At 35.0% G+C, this 20,395-nt stretch overlaps 1 protein-coding gene and 1 non-coding gene across 2 annotated transcripts; one reads left to right on the top strand and one right to left on the bottom strand.

The window, feature by feature from the left end:
• Positions 1-2,135: 2,135 nt before the first annotated feature.
• On the bottom strand, positions 2,136-2,239 carry LOC112095975. The gene has a single exon (XR_002904135.1). It is a non-coding gene; the product is annotated as a small nucleolar RNA R71 (small nucleolar RNA).
• Positions 2,240-13,956: 11,717 nt separating this feature from the next.
• LOC18055851 (aldehyde dehydrogenase family 2 member C4) lies at positions 13,957-19,623 on the top strand. Its single transcript, XM_024177973.1, is given in 10 exon segments — positions 13,957-14,141; positions 17,044-17,186; positions 17,287-17,670; positions 17,753-17,842; positions 17,942-18,115; positions 18,214-18,238; positions 18,241-18,350; positions 18,774-18,911; positions 19,004-19,065; positions 19,175-19,623. Coding segments are annotated over 10 exon segments (1,506 nt in total). The 5' UTR covers positions 13,957-14,035; the 3' UTR covers positions 19,449-19,623.
• The last annotated feature ends 772 nt before the right edge of the window (positions 19,624-20,395 follow it).

Raw genomic sequence — 20,395 nt, 5'->3', positions numbered from 1 at the left:
TTAAGTATTTTATGTATTTTAGGGGCATTATAGTCATTTCACAATAAAGGAGAGATCAGACGGCAAAACGGACATCACTTTTGAACTCAGGACGGTCGAAAACCTTAGGAGGAGCATAAAAGGAAAAATAGCACTATTCACATGTACGGTACTATTCACGTGTACGGTACTGTATACGTTACTGTTCACGACACTGTTCACATAGACGGATGATGACGTGGCATTGACCGATGATGTGGCATTGACTGATGAGGTGTCACGATCCTGTTGGACTAAAATTCTTATGTACTGTTGATGGTGACGTGGCAGCATATCAGTGGACGAAAAATCTCGCGTACGGTGCATGCATCACACAGGATTATTTTCAACCAAACCGCGTTACTGTTCATCCGGGTCAAACCGCGTTACTGTTCAAAGTCGGGTCAAACCGTGTTACTGTTCATCCGCGTGGTCAAACCGTGGACTGTTGACTGATGACGTGGCGCAATCCTGAGCGTCCAAACTGTTTTTAATCCGATGGCCATGATTTACTCCATGTATCTATAAAAAGGGGGCCTCCCCCCCCTAATTTGATATCTCTGAATCCATTTTTGGGATCCATTTTCTGTAATTCCTTCTCCATCTTGTATTTTCTTTGTATTTTAATAAATTCCCTTTTTGCCCCTAGTTCAATTATGAGTGGCTAATTTTCTTTCAAGCTTGGGTTGAAGGTGAAGTCTCAACATGTGTCATGGGCTTAATTTGGTAAATTTATTTTCTCTTCCCCTCTAGTTTTTGTGGATGTTTTGACTTCTCGTCGACAAATAATACTAATCTTGTCTAGTACCGCCTTGGTTTCACCGGCCCTCTAGTATAAGGTTATTATTATTTGGCACGATAAGCCCTTAGCACCATATTGATTAGAGCGTGGTTCATGAGGTGTGGATTCCCCCCTCATGATTTAATTGGCATTAATAAGGAATATTTAGCCCATGATGCATGTTGATGCGGATCCGAATACCCAAGTACGTCATTTCAATAGAATTATCTTCAATCTATTCTCGCCATTGCAAGTCAAATTTTAGAATTTATTATCGCCATTTCAATTCCAATTTTAGAATAATTTAAATCACTTCCACCACAATTCCAACCACCCATTTACAAAATTAATTCTACATATAATTAAAATCCACCTCCTCGTGGGATCGACACTCGTCACCATTGATCTACACTACAATAGATTCGTGCGCTTGCGAGTACATTAAAATTTGCACAACAAGTTTTTGGCGCCGTTGCCGGGGAGGTAAGTAATTTTAATTCATAGAATTAATTTTTGTGAATAATTTCTTTTATTTGTTTTCTTGTATTTTTTTTTCTTATTAAAAAAAAAAAGAGAGTAAATCTACATTTAAAGGTTAGTATTTCTTTTCTTTTTCTCTTCTTTAAAATTCTGTAATTTAATTTTCAATTTATTTTTTCTTTGTAATTTTTGTTTATTTTATTAATTTAATTTTTAGTTAATTTCACGTATTTGTTTTTGTGTATTTTTATAGTAAGGTTGTAATAGCGCAATAAGGTTAGTATCATAATTTCTCCCTTATCTTTATTTTTTATTTGTTTTGTTCCCATATTTATTTTTTGTTTTGTTTGCATCTTTATTTTTATTTTATTTGTTTTGTATGCATGGTCGTAGGTCATTATTACCTAATCTTGAACCTATAGACCTTGAATTAGAAAAAACACTTCGCACACACAAACACGTTAAAAATAAAATGGATTTACAAGCACCACAAGAGAGGCCATTTAAGGACTATTTTAGTCCCTTAGCTAATTTGAGCACGTCATGCATAAGATACCCAAATGTAGCTGCTAGGAGCTTTGAACTAAAACCTAGTGTGCTAAATTGTCTCCCCACATTCTATGGCTTAGAAAATGAGGACCCATATAATCATCTGAATGATTTTCATGCCATTTGTCAAACATTTAAATATGAGAATTTTTCAGACGATGATGTTAAACTCAGATTATTCCCATTTTCTTTAAAAGATAGAGCTCGTTCATGGTTAAATACTTTACCTGCTAATAGCATTTCATCATGGGAACAAATGGTTACAAAATTTTTAAATAAATATTTTCCAGTGCATAAAACCAATGCTATTCGCAGGGAAATCTCAGAGTTTACCCAGAGAGAGGACGAGCAATTTTTCGAAACATGGGAGCGATTCAATGGGCTACTCTTGAAGTGTCCACATCATGGGTACGAGAAATGGCACCAATGCCAATACTTTTTGGAGGGATTACTACCAAATGTGCAAGAATGGCTAATGGCAACAAGTGGAGGAGAGCTAATGTCAAAAAGTGCGTCAGAAATTTGGGAATTCTTCCAGCGACAAGCGGACAATTCCCAACAACGGAGTCGATCACTCAGGAATACTAGAAGGATTAAAGGAGTGAATGAGGTTCACATTGGCGAATCAAGTTCAGAAATTAAAGAAGTCAAAGCGATAATTGAAGGTCTCTCTCGACAAATAGCATCATTATCGACTGCTAAATCAACAGAGCCACATGACCATGACTCATACTCAGATCAAGCCAATGCCATAGGTGTAATGAGAAAGCCATCAAATTACAACCCATACTCCAACACATATAACCCTGGATGGAGAGACCACCCCAATTTTTCATGGTCTCAAGGATTCCAACAGAATGGACCAACAGCTCCAGCTCCACCAATTCCACAAAATCCTCAAGCCTCTCAGCCCCCATTTAGACCATTCAATCAAAACCAGAACCACTCTCAACCTAGACCATGGGAGGATGCATTCCAGAATTTCAGGAATGTTACTCACTCCACGATTGAGCAACAGAACCGCACCATTGATGGACTACGAAATGAGTTGAGAGCAGGCTTCAACTCACAAGCTCAATCGGTTTCAAGCCTCGAGAAGATGGTGGGACAACTTGCTTCTTCAGTTCAGACCTTGGCAATGACTGTTGAGAAAGGCAAGTTTCCAAGTCAATCAGTGCCTAATCCTAAAGGAGTACATGAAGCAAGTACCAGTTCACCACAGCAGCATGGAGAGGTCAAAGCAGTTATGACCTTGCGAAAAGGAAAAGAAATCGACAACAAAGTGGAGATGCCGGTGACAAAGGAAAATCAAATTGTACCTGTGAACGTTGAGGACTCACCACCGGAGGAGAGAGAAGAAGCCAACCCACGAGAATACGTTCCCAAAGCTCCATTTCCTCAGAGGTTAGCGAAAGGAAAAAAGGGAAAATCTACAGGTGAGATTCTCGAAATCTTCAAACAGGTAAGTGTTAACATCCCTTTACTTGATGCTATAAAGCAAGTTCCATCTTATGCCAAGTTTCTTAAAGATTTATGTACTAAAAAGAGAAACATGCATGTTCAAAAGAAGGCATTTTTAACAGAAAACGTTAGTTCTATACTCCAACATAAAATTCCTTTAAAATGCAAAGACCCAGGCTCCCCCACTATCTCATGTAGTATAGGGAACCACACAATTGAGAATGCTTTGTTGGATTTAGGAGCTAGTGTAAATTTATTGCCTTACTCTGTGTTTGTGAAACTTGGACTGGGAGAATTACACCCAACTCCAGTGGTGTTACAACTTGCAGATCGGTCCACGAAAATACCTCGTGGTATTGTGGAGGACGTGCTTATCCAGGTAGACAAGTTTTATTTTCCTGTTGATTTCATTGTAATTGACACTCAACCAATACAGGATTCAAGGAAGCACATCCCCATTATTCTAGGCCGACCTTTCTTGGCAACTGCGGATGCTCACATTCAATGTAGGACCGGAAATATGCAATTGTCCTTCGGCAACATGACTATGGAGTTGAACATCTTCAACATTGCCAAACAACCTCACAGTGCAGATGATGGAATTGTTGATGTGGATTTAATCGAAGCATTAGTTGATGACACTTTTCTTTCAAACCTTAGTGATGATCCTTTACAAACATGTTTAACTCACTTTGGTTTTGATTTTGATATTGACAGATCGGTCGAAGAGGTCAATGCCCTACTTGACTCAGCACCATCTATGGACACTAATAAATGGAAGTCAAGAGTTGAACAACTAGCACCATCAGAGAAGAAACTCATCCCATCATCAGAATCACCACCGAAACTCGAGCTCAAACCATTGCCCAACACTTTGGAATATGCGTTTTTGGGAGAAGAAAGTACTCTGCCGGTAATCATCTCATCATCCCTAAATGACGAACAAAAAGGTAAGTTGTTGGATGTTTTAAAAGAGCACAAAGAAGCATTAGGATGGACCATAGCAGATATTAAAGGTATAAACCCAGTAGATTGCATGCATTACATTCACCTTGATGAAAATGCTAAAACTACTAGGGAGATGCAACGTCGGTTAAATCCTAACATGAAAGAAGTTGTTAGAACTGAGGTCCTTAAGCTATTAGATGCAGGTATCATTTACCCAATTTCTGATAGTTCATGGGTCAGTCCTGTACAAGTTGTCCCCAAAAAGTCAGGAGTCACTGTAGTTACCAATGCCGATAATGAATTGATACCCACTAGAGTGACTACAGGATGGCGTGTATGCATTGATTATAGGAAGTTGAATTCTGTCACACGTAAAGACCATTTCCCTTTACCATTTATTGATCAAATGCTTGATAGATTAGCAGGTCATGAATTTTATTGCTTTCTAGATGGCTACTCAGGATACAATCAGATCCCCATAGCACCAAAAGATCAGGAGAAAACTACTTTCACTTGCCCTTTTGGCACATTTGCATATAAGAGAATGCCATTTGGATTATGCAATGCACCTGCTACATTTCAACGATGCATGTTGAGCATTTTTTCTGATATGGTTGAACGATTCCTTGAAGTCTTTATGGATGACTTTTCTGTCTTTGGCAACTCGTTTGATCAATGTTTACATCATCTAACACTAGTTCTGCAGAGATGTATCGAGAAGAACTTGATCTTAAATTGGGAGAAATGTCATTTTATGGTAAAACAAGGTATTGTTCTCGGTCACATCATTTCGAGCAAAGGTATTGAGGTTGACAAAGCCAAGGTGGATCTCATTTCTAATCTTCCTCCACCCAAAACAGTCAGAGAAGTAAGATCTTTCCTTGGGCATGCTGGTTTCTATAGACGTTTCATTAAAGATTTTAGCAAAGTTTCTAGACCCTTATGCAATTTACTTGCTAAGGATGTACCTTTTATCTTTAATAATTCATGTCTCATGGCGTTTGAAAAATTAAAACAATTGTTGACATCATCACCCATCATTCAGGCCCCAAACTGGAGCTTACCATTTGAGCTAATGTGTGATGCATCTGATTATGCAGTAGGAGCAGTATTAGGACAAAGAGTTGATCGAATTCCCCATGTTATTTATTATGCTAGTATGACATTAAATGATGCACAGTTGAACTATTCAACTACTGAAAAAGAAATGCTAGCAGTAGTGTTTGCATTAGAAAAATTTCGATCTTATCTCATTGGTTGTAAAATAATTATATTCACAGATCATGCTGCTCTTAAATATCTTCTCACAAAGAAAGATGCAAAAGCCAGACTAATTCGTTGGGTGTTACTTTTGCAGGAATTTGACTTGGAATTCAAAGATAAAAAAGGGACAGAAAATGTTGTGGCGGACCACCTCTCTCGTCTCCATTTTGACACAATTACAGAATCATTACCATTGAATGAGTCATTTCCAGATGAACAATTAATGAGTGTGGAAGTATTACCTTGGTATGCTGATATAGTTAATTATCTTGTTACAGGTAAACTTCCAGAGCATTGGACCAAGCAAGACAAGATCAAATTCTTTGCGGAAATAAAGAATTTCTTTTGGGATGACCCGTATTTGTTCAAGTATTGTGCAGACCAAATTGTTAGACGATGTGTCCCAGAAAATGAAATTCAGAATATCCTTTCATTCTGCCATGAACAAGCTTGTGGAGGCCATTTCAGTGCTAAGAAAACAGCGACTAAAGTTTTACAATGTGGTTTCTATTGGCCATCTATATTTCGAGACGCTTACACTTTCTGTTCTTCATGTGATAGGTGTCAACGAATGGGGAGCATTACACGAAGGAACATGATGCCACTAAATCCAATTTTAGTGGTTGAGATTTTTGACGTATGGGGTATCGACTTCATGGGACCCTTTCCCCCTTCTTTTGGCCATCAATACATATTGGTTGGTGTTGACTACGTCTCAAAATGGGTAGAAGCAATTCCATGTAGGACCAATGATCACAAGGTGGTGATAGCATTTTTGAAAAGCAACATTGTTTCACGCTTTGGATTCCCACGAGCGATAATCAGTGATGGTGGTGCCCACTTTTGTAACAAAGCATTCAAAACTCTTTTGACAAAGTATTCAATCACACACAAAGTGGCGACCCCGTATCATCCGCAAACCAGTGGCCAAGTTGAGATCTCCAATCGAGAAATAAAGCACATATTAGAAAAAACGGTGAGGCCGGACAGAAAAGATTGGTCATTAAGACTTGATGATGCCTTATGGGCATATAGAACGGCTTTCAAGACCCCGATTGGGATGTCACCCTACAGGCTAGTGTATGGAAAAGCTTGCCACCTACCTGTGGAACTCGAGCATCGTGCATATTGGGCCATCAAGAAATTCAATTTTGACATGCAGCATGCCAGCTCAGAAAGACGATTACAACTGGCAGAACTTGAAGAAATTCGCAATGATGCATACGAAAATGCCAAGATTTACAAGCAACGAATGAAAGTCTTCCATGATAAGCAAATTATGAGAAAATCGTTCACTCCAGGTCAGAAAGTGCTTTTGTTCAATTCTCGCTTGCACCTATTCCCAGGTAAGTTACGCTCTCGTTGGTCTGGCCCATTTATTGTTCATACTGTTTTTCCACATGGGGCAATTGAAATTAAGGACCCAAAGAACGGTGTCACGTTTAAAGTTAATGGTCAAAGATTAAAGCCATATCTAGAGTACCAACCACATGAAGAAGACACCGAAATAAATTTGAGTGACCCACCAAATTTGAATTGATTTTTTTTTTCTTTTCGTTGATTTGATTTTTCTTTCTTTCTTTTTATTATTATTCTTTTGCTAATTGAAATTGTTTTTGCATAAGTGTGTTTATTTTACCATTAAGTTTTCTCTTATCATTTTTAATCATGAGTCTCATACTTAGACCGTTCCTCCTGAACATTCTTAAACCACTTCAACGTGTCAAAACTCATCTCAAAAGACAGATTCAATTTTGTAAAACACAACGCATTTGGACTCTACAACCACCAGAGTTAGTAGCCTGTGTTGAGGGTTTAGAAAGCCAACTCAGAGACATTGAGAGAAGTGTTTACGACATCCAGTTGGAGCTTGAGGTAAATTCAATAAGAGGACGATTTTAATTTTCTTTGTGTGTTTTAATTTGTTTTTCTGTTTGTGTGCTTTAGTTTGTTACCCCGGTGAAGTGGCGGATAACGGTACTCCGTGACAATCAAGTCGGTTACTTCAGTTTCCCATAATAACTGATATTCTGAGGCGAAGGTATGGACAGAAACGAGATTCTAGCAAAGCTTCACAAGCGATTCCCTTCACTTCCTCAGAATGCCCTCCTTACGATCTATAAAGCTCGGTCCGAACGCATGCGATTACTCATGAGGAATAACATACCTGCTGACATCCGTTGGTTAATCGAGGCTAAAGTACGATCGGCAGGTGAGTTACCTCTAAAATTTATTGCATACATGCCTGGTTGTGGTAAAGGAAATTATGCAAGAAAACGACGAGCTCGAAGAATTTCTGTTGCTTGTCATAAGTGTGCCAGAATGAGTTGCAATAAAAACCCATGTTCTTTAGGAATGATGTCTGATAACAGGGAAGATAAGATTCAATTCATTAGGGATGGCTTGAATAAGGAGTCATTGGATGATATCCTTTTGTCTCTTGAAACGCATCCCAGTGGATATGTGCAAGGAGCGATTCTCCAGTTATGGCCATTATTCCAGAAAGAGCATGCACGATATAGTCTCGGGAATCTGACTATAAACGACCCTGTTTGCCTGTTTATAAGAAAACTGGATGGGAAGCCTATCCTCGACCCATAGAGGGCGTTCAAGCCGTTTCTGGACGTAAAACCAGAGGAAGATGTGAGCCACAGTCGCAACTACGTGTAAATATCCTTTTACTTTACTGTTATTTTATTTTATTTTACTGTTGTTTTATTGTTTGCATTATTGTCTTTTATAATTTTATTACTGTTTGCTTTTTCCTTTTTACTGTTTTCTTTTTGACTCGCGAGCCATGTGCTTCATGCGTTATTTGACACTAACATGTTACCTCATTCACAGCTGTGACCCACTATCACCAAGACTCTTAAATGTGATTTCTTTTGTCAAACACTCACAAATTGTTTTTGAGAAATATTCCAATGGCAGCTACTCCCAATAGACAATTCAAGAACATTTGTGTGCTTTCTGGATTTACCTATGGCAAACATAAAGAGTTCGTTGAGGCAGCCATAGATCTTGGTCGAAGCATAGCAGCGAGAAATTTACACTTGGTGTATGGAGGAGGTAATCGAGGGTTATCAAAAATGGTCTCAGAAGCAGCTTTTATCAGAGGAAGTCAAGTGTTAGGCATCATCCCAAGAGTCCTAAAACCATTGGGCAGTTCGTCTGATTCATCAACTGGAGAAGAGTTAGTCGTCTCAGGTATGCAAGAAAGAATAACTGAAATGCTTAATTATGCTGATGCTTTTGTTTTCCTTCCAGGAGATCTTGCAACACTAGAGGCACTTATGACACTAGCATCTTGGGCCCATCTGCACATCCACCAGAAACCCATCGGTTTGTTAATGTCAATAACTTTTATGATAGCTTTATCGCATTTCTTAACCATGCAATAAAAAACTATTTCATTCCCGCTAATGTGAAAAAACTCTTTATTTGTGCTCACACTGCTAATGAGCTACTTGATATGTTACAAGCTTATAAACCGGAGCCAGACCCCTGGACCTTTGTGTTGGAGCGACCAAATAATGATGGTAACAGTAGCCGCAGTAAGAAGTACAAATTAGATTTAACTCTCCGCCTGTAAATATTTTCTTCTGTGTTGCACCACCCAGGTGATGTCTTCTAAACTCTACTTCTTTCCTTTAAAACATTGAGGACAATGTTTCGTTCTGGTTGGGGGGAGGGAATAGTCGACAATTGTGGAATCTTGGTTAAGTTTTTACTATTTTTTTTGTTGTAGAAACTAACTGTTGCTAACGTTTTGTGTTGAAGATGGCTGAATATGGAGTGTAGTTACTCTAGAAACGCATCTTCATCGTTTTAAAAAAAAAAAAATTGTTTTCTTCCTCTTTCTCCTTTATAAATATATATTTTCCAATTTTTGAGTCGAAGATGGCTGAATATGGAGTGTCGTGCCTCTAGAAACGCATCTTCTTAGTTAAAAAAAAAAAAAAATTTCTTTTTCTAATAAATTTTTCTACATCATTTTCACATTTCTGCATGCATATTTTTCTTTCATGTTTAGAATAGGTTGGGGGGTAGAATGTTGTTAAAAAAAATTTGTGTTATTTGTTTTAACATTGGATGACATGATTAATTTCAAATTTTATTATTTGTATTATCTTTGGTCTTAAGTGATGTTACGCTATGTTTGCTACTTTACATGTTGATGTCGGAGACAAATATGAGTTGCTTGAAGGAATGAACATGTCATAAATAAGTGCCAAGTGAGTTGTTGAGCCTATCATTTTCTTGGAGAGTAACCCTTTTGCCCATTCTCTATACAGCTTAGCAGTTTATTATTTTATACACGATCTCTACATTTCTTTTGAGTTAACCCTTTAAAAAAAATGGTAAAAAAAAAAAAAAAGAAAAAAAATGTGTGTTGCTACATTTGGAGGCCCATCTAACTAGTAGATATGGAAGGTTATTCAGAGCCCTAAAAGACGATGGAAAGACCATCTTTGATCCGTTTGAGCCTTTCTAGCCATCCCTTTTATTAAATATCCATAGTTAACCCTTTTGAGCCTTTAAAAAAAAAAAAAAAACATTTTCTTTGTCAACTTATCATCTTGACCCACTCCGATTTGGAGTATTACCCGATGTCTTATAAGTTCCATCACCTATTTATGTTTGAGAAAATGTAAATAATTATGTTGTTCAGTGAAGTTATGCCAAAAAATAAAAAAAAAAAAAAACAAAAGTTGTTGTTTCAAAAGAATTAAAATAACAATAATAGGTGAAATCCACCTTGCAACTTCTAAAAAAAAAAAAAAAATTCTCTGCATTTTTCTCAAACATACACTTTGTTTTCTCTATTTCCTTTCTTTGTTAACCATGTCCCTAGCCTACGTTACATCCTAATAAAAGTCCTTCCTGATTTTAAGGAACTATAATCTGAAGTAGAAGCTAGTTATATGGGCTAAAAAGATGTAGTGGTGCATATAAAAAAATAAATAAATAAATTGGGTTGACTAACAGTTTTTATTTGACTTGAGATCGTATTATTTTTAAGCTGAGGGCATATTTATTTCATCTTGGTGAGAGCATGTGATATCACTTCTTCATTATTTTCTCTCAATTACCATTCATTGGAGTGACTATTTTTATTGGGTTTAATTTCTTTGTAAGAGTGTCACTACTTCCAGTGAGATTTTGGGGTTTGACATGTCATTCTTGAAAGTAGCTATAACAACGTCTACTGGATTGATTCATGTGGATGGTTGATGTGGGTGTGATGTTGCTTTAGACTGGAGATAATGCTTATACTTTTATTTGAGTGTTATCATTAATCTGATGGAATAAATACGAGTGTTTCTATTAAAACAAAAAAAAAATTATTTTGAATTTGAATTTTGTTTTCGCTTTATTTGCTAGGGACTAGCAATAAGCTGGTTGGGGGATGTGTTGAGTATTAGAAAATGCATATTTATAAAGGAGAAAACCGTCTTTTTACATTTTAAGTCTTACTAACAACCCTTACTTTTATATATTTAACCTTCTTGTGATTTAATTACATGTGTTTTATTTTAATTAAGTATTTTATGTATTTTAGGGGCATTATAGTCATTTCACAATAAAGGAGAGATCAGACGGCAAAACGGACATCACTTTTGAACTCAGGACGGTCGAAAACCTTAGGAGGAGCATAAAAGGAAAAATAGCACTATTCACATGTACGGTACTATTCACGTGTACGGTACTGTATACGTTACTGTTCACGACACTGTTCACATAGACGGATGATGATGTGGCATTGACCGATGATGTGGCATTGACTGATGAGGTGTCACGATCCTGTTGGACTAAAATTCTTATGTACTGTTGATGGTGACGTGGCAGCATATCAGTGGACGAAAAATCTCGCGTACGGTGCATGCATCACACAGGATTATTTTCAACCAAACCGCGTTACTGTTCATCCGGGTCAAACCGCGTTACTGTTCAAAGTCGGGTCAAACCGTGTTACTGTTCATCCGCGTGGTCAAACCGTGGACTGTTGACTGATGACGTGGCGCAATCCTGAGCGTCCAAACTGTTTTTAATCCGATGGCCATGATTTACTCCATGTATCTATAAAAAGGGGGCCTCCCCCCCTAATTTGATATCTCTGAATCCATTTTTGGGATCCATTTTCTGTAATTCCTTCTCCATCTTGTATTTTCTTTGTATTTTAATAAATTCCCTTTTTGCCCCTAGTTCAATTATGAGTGGCTAATTTTCTTTCAAGCTTGGGTTGAAGGTGAAGTCTCAACATGTGTCATGGGCTAAATATTCCTTATTAATGCCAATTAAATCATGAGGGGGGAATGTTTTGACTTCTCGTCGACAAATAATACTAATCTTGTCTAGTACCGCCTTGGTTTCACCGGCCCTCTAGTATAAGGTTGGCCGGTGAAACCAAGGCGGTACTAGACAAGATTAGTATTATTTGTCGACGAGAAGTCAAAACATCCACAAAAACTAGAGGGGAAGAATAAGGAATATTTAGCCCATGATGCATGTTGATGCGGATCCGAATACCCAAGTACGTCATTTCAATAGAATTATCTTCAATCTATTCTCGCCATTGCAAGTCAAATTTTAGAATTTATTATCGCCATTTCAATTCCAATTTTAGAATAATTTAAATCACTTCCACCACAATTCCAACCACCCATTTACAAAATTAATTCTACATATAATTAAAATCCACCTCCTCGTGGGATCGACACTCGTCACCATTGATCTACACTACAATAGATTCGTGCGCTTGCGAGTACATTAAAATTTGCACAACAATAACACTATACAGTATAATAGCGAATTCACATGAAATCTGAATCTAGTCATCCCCGCTTAGGAATTATTATATATTTATAAAGTGGGCTTCTAATCAAAGATCCTTAATCATATTTAAATTATGGATGAGCTAAAAAATAAGAAAATAATACATATTTCACTACATTATAAGATAAAATACATTGTATTGGAGTTTATGTAAGTTTGTCTTTTAACTATCTCTTATTGAAAATTATTATATATATATAAAATAATTTTTTGATTTATTTTTTTATTATCTTCTTCTTCGCGTGCATTGATAAAAATGTACTGATAAAATTTAATTACCTATATGTACACACACACACACTCACTTATATAATAATTACATACAATGATACATATATAAAATGTCGTTTATGGAAATCATCCTCAACTATGACTCGGAGACAAGAAATATATAATTATCATAATAACTTTTTAAATCTCACCGAGAAACTACTGCTCTAGTATTTAACAATATATATGTATATTTAAAGGCACTTCTGTCCTAAAGTCAGCTTCAAAAAAGTCTTGCACGTATTTATAACATTGCAAACTATATATATATTTTTTTAATTTTACTAATACACCTCCTATACTTTAATAAAGCCCATAATTTCCGAGTTGAAAAATCTTCATTGTAAATATAATGCTTCACAAGTGTGGATGACAAAATGTGAATTTTGTGCATATTCGCTACTACATCATATGGTGTTATGATTAATTAAATAAAAACATTATAACACTATATAGTGCAATAGTGAATTTACGTGAAATCTATATTCAAGCACCCGCACCTGAGAATTATTATATATATATATACAAAGTGGGCTTTCAATCAAGGATCTTTGATCATATTAAAGTTATAGATGAGCTAAAAGAACACGCATATTTTAATACATTAGAAGACAAAATGCACTGCATTGAAATATACTTTTGTTTTTCTTTTAGCTCATATATATATATATATATATATATACACAAACACACACATACCCCTAAAATTTAGAGAAATTGTCAAGTAAACTCCCAAGTTTTATCATAATATCCTTTAAATATAATAAATAAAAAACTAAGTTTAAATTTTTTTAATAAATACAAATATCATACAAATAATATAATACGCCTATTGGACAAATAATATTGAATAATTTTAAATACGTACATTATTGTATTTATTTTAATAATATATTTGTATTTATTATAAAGACTTTAAATAAATCTTTCGGTTAAATAAATTTCACACTTAACACAATATCTCACGTATTACTACTATTAAAATTATTATTTTATTTAATATTCAAAATAATTTAAATTTTAATATATTTATTTCAATGTTATGTTTCTATTTATTATTACATTTACTTTAAAAATATGTCTAATAAATTGTAACAAGTACAATATTTTTTAAATATTAAAATTATTTTTAAAATGTTTATGTTATTCTATTTATTTGAATATTATATTTTTATTTATTTATAAAGTATTAGAGTCAATGTTTTTGAGTTAGCAGAATAAAGAAGTATTGTGATAAAAAGAGAATTCTTAATTTCTTTTATTAAAAATTTAACAACTTTCGTGATTATTTTCCCACATCGTAAAGGTCTAGTCATCGTTTTTCCATACATATATATATAGAGACACAGATACACACACATAAAAGACAAAGCATAAGGACCCAGAGAGTTTAGATAATACCACAAAGATAGAGAAAGATAGAGAGAGATGGAGGGCAGTCTTAGCAATGGAAGCTGCAAGTCTTTATTCAAGATGCCGGAGATCAAGTTCACGAAGCTGTTCATTAACGGAGAATTTGTTGATTCTGTTTCAGGTTTTTAACTTCTCACTCATCTTGAACTCTTAATTTATTAATCTTTTGTTCCATATTCAACTCTTAATTTATTAATCGTTTGTTCCATAGCTTCACTTAATTTGCTTAGTTTGATTTAAATTATTTTCCTTCCGCAACCACCGCCGCCGGGCCGACCGCCACAGTCGTCTAGTTCGGAGATATTTTGTTAGTAATATCAATATCAATATCAATTTGTAGCTTTCACATGTGCCACGAATACACACACACACACACATATATATATATATATATACACATCTGTCGGGTTTCTTTTTTACATTCACTCATTATTTGAGCGATAAACCCAAATAAAAAATTACAGGCACTGTCATCTTCACTTTTAGCAGCGTCTGTCTGCATTAACTCCCCTGTTACGATCTCTCTCTCTTTTTTTTTTTTGATTTTTTAAATTTTTAATTACTGTTTACAAGTTTGTGAGTGCAACATAAAGTTTGTGGGGAGTTTATAAGGCCGGTCCCCTGCCGGCTTCTCTGGACTTGGGAATTATCATTACTGTTCTAGAAGATATTTTATAATATTTTTTTCCCCTCTTTTTGCTTCATCTAAATCAACTCTTCCCACTTGACTAATTAGATAATCTTCTACAACAATAATAATACAAGCGTAAACAGTTGTACAAAATACCCTTGCATGTATTGAGTCTGCTGCATACCTGACATGAAGAAATAAGTTGGAGAAAAGTAATACATGGTCAACATAATTGTTGTTATAATTACTTCAACAGTAGTGGTACACATCTCAAATTTTTTATCTTAAAAAATTATCTTAAATGATGTGTCATTAATTGAGTGATTGATAATTTTTTTATAAGATATAAGTAAATTAATTATATTATCTCACTAATTAATTGATAAATAACACATCATTTGAGACAATTTTTTAAAATAAAAAATTTAGAATGTGTAGCATTACTCTTACTTTAAATTTTTAAACAATGAGTTGTTAGCTCAGTTTGTACCTTATTGGTTGTTGCATATAAAAAAATTTGATCGTTTTATTATTGAGACGTAGTTTTCTATAATAAAAAATAAATCCATAAAAAAATTGACATGAACAAGGCTACAACTTTTAAGAAATCATCAGTTCGAAATTTTCATTTATTCATTGGATATTTAATTAATTTAATTAGTGGAATCCCCCTATTAGTTGTAGATCTCTTAGGGATATTACTTAAAAAATATAGCATTATTATTTACGACTAGAACGCCTTTTTTTCTTTGGATTCTTTTACTGCCTGCGCGTTATGTTTCTGTTACTATTACTGTTTGAATGGAAAGAAAAAGACGGTTTCCTAAGACGTTCGTCCATTTGGAATTTTCAGCTCAACTGCTCTCTCTCTCTCTCTCTTTGCTCATTCGCTCTTTATTTATTTATTTTCCCTTGCTTCAATAATTAAAACGATAATTGTCGGAATTCCTGGAGATTATTTACTTATATTGACCTCATTTCTACACGACCTCGCAAATCACAATCAGGGTCACCTGTCAGTCTGTCACATCTTTAGGAGTTAAATTGTAGGACGCAATTTTGGCTCACAACTCTTTTCTTTTCTGTTTTCTTTCTCTTTTTTTTTTTTTGTTTTTTTCCCAATCATGAAAGGGCCTATAGCTTTAACTTTTTTCAATTAACGCATTTGCCTTTTTGGTCTTTTCAAGGGAAAGCCCATCTAAGCCCGAGAACTGTCTTTGTATTTTTTTAGTGCCAATATCACAATCAAGATCTACAGATATTTATAATTTATAGTACTTAGGGATTAGCTTAAATTAATTCTATTACGATATAATTTAGGTTTCCGTTTTTGTATTAAGTTATATTTATTGTACTAATACTCGAGAGATATATATTTGCATTATCCATGTTTGTAACAAAAAGTATCAACCCCTACCCTATTAGACGGAGGAAGCCACTTAGGATTTCAAAAAAAAAAAAAAAATTTCTTAAAATATTTTTAGAAAAAATTTAAGTTGGAAAATCAGCTTTCATAATTGTTCCCTTTTGATTTTTTCAAAATTTTAATTATATTTTGCAAATGCAATTAGTGCCTTCAACATTTTATTTGTGTTTTAGCTTCCACTATTTATCCGGAAAACATACTATTTGACTTTCATGAATTATTTGTATGATTTTATGTTTTAAGTCAATCAGATTCTCTCTGACATCTACTAAACTTTTAAATATCTCTTGTCATTTATTTTTTTATTAATAGTATATATGTAAGATTTAACTTCTTTATTTTATAAAAGAATTATTCTTTAAAAAAAATGGGTTTCACTGCAATTCACTTTCTCATACATCTTTTTCTTGAATAATGTTAGATTTATGACGTCTAAATGTAAAAATCGCACTTTTGAGTGAGTTTAAATGTAAAAATTATATTTTTGAGTGAACTAACCCAATTTAAATAGTATTACAATCAAATATTGAGCTAATTTTGTACTGAATACTAAATCGATAATCATGATTTGATTTTTATTTAAAATTTTTCATTTTTCTCGGCTAAAAATTATTGGTTCAGCGCTGGACAAAAAATCAACACTTGATCATTGTCCTTCTAGGTAATAGTAATTGCTTAATTGCTCTGCCGTCGGGGTCAAGAAAAGCACTATTCATAAAAAATAATGCTATATTCTACTTATTGAAAGGTCACTGGCAGTTTTCTTTGACGATTTCAAAATGAATGCATGCGTGATAATAATTGACTAGATTATAAATATGGATGAATTGACACACCATATGTAATAAATACGTCATCATCATTCAAATATATATTTACATATTTTATTTTGCTTGATTTAATTATTTCTAAATTATAAACAAATAATTTTGAGGTGCAAACAATTAATTTCTATTTTTCAAATAGGGAAAACGTTTGAAACAATTGATCCAAGGACAGGAGAAGCAATAGCAAGAATTGCTGAAGGAGACAAGGAGGATGTTGATCTTGCCGTCAAGGCAGCACGTCAGGCGTTTGATCACGGTCCATGGCCACGTTTTTCTGGAGCCGTGAGTACTTTCTATTGTTCAACAATTTCAAAATTGCTGTTAGAACAATGCCACTGCATGCTTATTAGTTAATTTATACCCACTTCATAATATTGATCAGGAAAGGAGAGGGATAATGTTGAAGTTTGCGGACTTAATTGAAGAACACGCAGAGGTATTAGCGGTGCTGGAAGCTCTTGATGCTGGCAAATTGCACAGTTGGGCCAAAATGGGCGACATTCCAGGAGCTGCTAATACCCTTCGTTACTATGCTGGTGCAGCTGATAAAATACACGGAGAGGTTCTAAAAATGTCTCGGGCGTTACAGGGCTACACGTTGCGTGAGCCAATTGGCGTTGTTGGACACATCATTCCCTGGAATTTTCCTACCACCATGTTTTTCATGAAGGTTAGCCCTGCGTTAGCCGCTGGGTGCACAATGATTGTCAAGCCTGCTGAGCAAACTCCCCTTATTGCTCTTTATTTTGCCCATCTTGCCAAGCTGGTAAGTGCCTTCGATTCATTCAGATACATTGATCAATAAACTCTAAATGCCATTGACACTTATGGCTAATCATATCACTCAGGCTGGAGTACCTGATGGAGTGCTTAATGTTGTACCTGGATTTGGACCAACTGCTGGTGCTGCCATCGCCTCCCATATGGACATTGATAAAGTAACATCCAATTAAAAAGAGTATATTGCACAAACTGCTAGCTTCAATAAGTTCATGTGACTATTGGATGTCCAATTCTGCGGTCTTGGGCTTTTTCAGGTTAGTTTTACAGGGTCTACGGATGTCGGACGTCAAGTGATGCAGGCCGCAGCAACAAGCAACTTGAAGCCAGTTTCACTAGAATTAGGTGGCAAGTCACCTCTCTTGATTTTTGATGATGTTGATGTAAACACAGCTGCAGACATGGCGCTTCTGGGCATCCTGTTTAACAAGGTGAAATATCACTTTTTTTTTTCGTGGTTCAATTCTTACGATTAACTATTTGGATCCATAATCCAGTATGTTCTAACATTCTTTATGCTAATTTTCAGGGAGAAATTTGTGTGGCAAGTTCTCGTGTTTTGTCCAGGAAGGAATTTATGATGAATTTGAAAAGAAGTTGGTCGAAAAGGCAAAAGCTTGGGTAGTTGGTGATCCTTTTGATCCTGCAGTTCGTCAAGGACCCCAGGTATTAATTTGTTAAAGCTTAAGACTTTGGTCTTTGACCCTCTTTGATATTGGGATTGAAAAAGTATAGTTTGCTACCATGCTAATGTGTTTGGCAAATAATTTTTATTAGTTTAAAGGTTAAGTTGATTTTTCCCATATTTATACTATTAAAATCCCATAATATCACTATATTTTTGTTAAATTTATTATATAAAAATCATAGTCACCACACACTATCAACTTTATTGATTTTTTCTTTTTTTCACAACAGTTTTAAGTTTCAAACACCTCAATGTCAAAATGAACCTCAAAATAAGTCAGTAGAACACCATAAATGCAATGCCTCACAAACATTCAAAAGTCATTTGTAATCAACTTTGTGAAAACAAAGAACTAGTCGTGTAGAACATAATCTCTATATCGATTCGACCATATGAAACAGGTCGATAAGAAGCAGTTCGATAGAATTCTTTCGTACATTGAGCATGGCAAGAGGGAAGGAGCCACATTGTTAACAGGGGGTAAGCCTATCGGCAAGAAGGGGTATTATATTGAGCCTACAATTTTCACAAATGTTACGGTAAACCTTTCTAACAAGTATTGGAGAATCTTGATTGCATTGTCATAGTTGAATTTTTTTTTCTTTGGTTATTAATCTTACAACTTTTACAGGAAGACATGCTGATAGCAAAGAATGAAATTTTCGGACCTGTGATGGCATTGATGAAATTCAAGTGAGTATCAGTCGCTAGTCTTTTCTTCTTCCACATACGTATTTACATGACCGTCTTCTCAAAAACAGAAAATAGGATATCATGAACATTTCTTGACGAGCGATTGCAGGACTGTTGAGGAGGCAATTAAGAGTGCAAATAATACCAGATATGGCCTAGCAGCAGGCATTATGACAAAGGACTTGAATGTGGCTAATACCGTCTCTAGATCAATTCGAGCAGGCATTATATGGATCAATTGTTATTTTGCTTTTGACAGCGACTGCCCTTACGGAGGATACAAGATGAGTGGATTTGGTAGAGACTGTGGACTGGAATCTCTACATAACTATCTGCAGGTCAAGTCCGTTGTGACTCCCATTTTCAATTCTCCTTGGCTGTGAACACTTACACACACAGGTTTGAAAAAATAAGTGGTGGCTGATTAAAGTTGCAAGACTTTCTGAGTTTGGGGTTTGCAAATTATTCTCATTTAAAGGCTCTCATAAGATACAAGGGTTTTTGTATTACATCTTCGTGCAATAATATTAATACTACATTGATATTTAGAAGCTGAAACCTTGTGAATTTAGTTGCTGTAATGGGGATCTACGACAGGCAACAATTTGATATAGTGTTGAAAAAATAAATTGAGAGAATTTCTAATCCCCAACTAAGCAGATCTAGAGATGGCAAATAAATCCAAATCCGGACTGCATCCGCAGAGATTTGAAAAATTCAGATTGAAAAAATCTGAATCATAATATATAAAAAAAAAAGGATCTAAACGTAGAAATTGAAGATCCACATGAATTAGGATTCATGTGCATGTTGAAAATCAGATGTCCGAATTTGTATATTTTTTAAAAATAAATTAAATAAAAATAAAATTTATATAAGAAAATACAAACCCTAAGCTAAAAGCACATGTACCATAAACATTTCGTGAAATTAGACTCACATTAGATGGAAGAAACCCCAGCAAATTCTATAATCAATGGGCATTGGCATTAACAATGGTACTTATATATACAAACACAAAACTTCTGGAAAAAGGAGTATCAAAACTAAAAAAAGAAGAATCTATATTTATCTACATATGGAAAAAGATATGATCGTTAGTACTCCCCCTTAAGTTAGAGCGTGAAGAACAACAACGCCCAACTTGCGCACATGATGAAGAGAAAGATCATTACCAAGTGGTTTGGTGAAGATGTCTACAATCTACATAAAGTGTTAATGTGCAAGGGCAGCAACAATTTGGATTGCACTCGTTCCCACACAAAATGACAATCTAACTCAATATGTTTTGTATGCTTATGAAAGACTGGATTCTCAGCAATGTATAATG

This window comes from Citrus clementina, unplaced genomic scaffold (assembly GCF_000493195.1).
Source record: "Citrus clementina cultivar Clemenules unplaced genomic scaffold, Citrus_clementina_v1.0 scaffold_1, whole genome shotgun sequence".
NCBI classification, from domain to species: domain Eukaryota; kingdom Viridiplantae; phylum Streptophyta; class Magnoliopsida; order Sapindales; family Rutaceae; genus Citrus; species Citrus x clementina.
The sequence above is the reverse complement of the archived record's forward strand: the minus strand, read 5'-3'. Positions and strand labels throughout refer to the sequence as shown.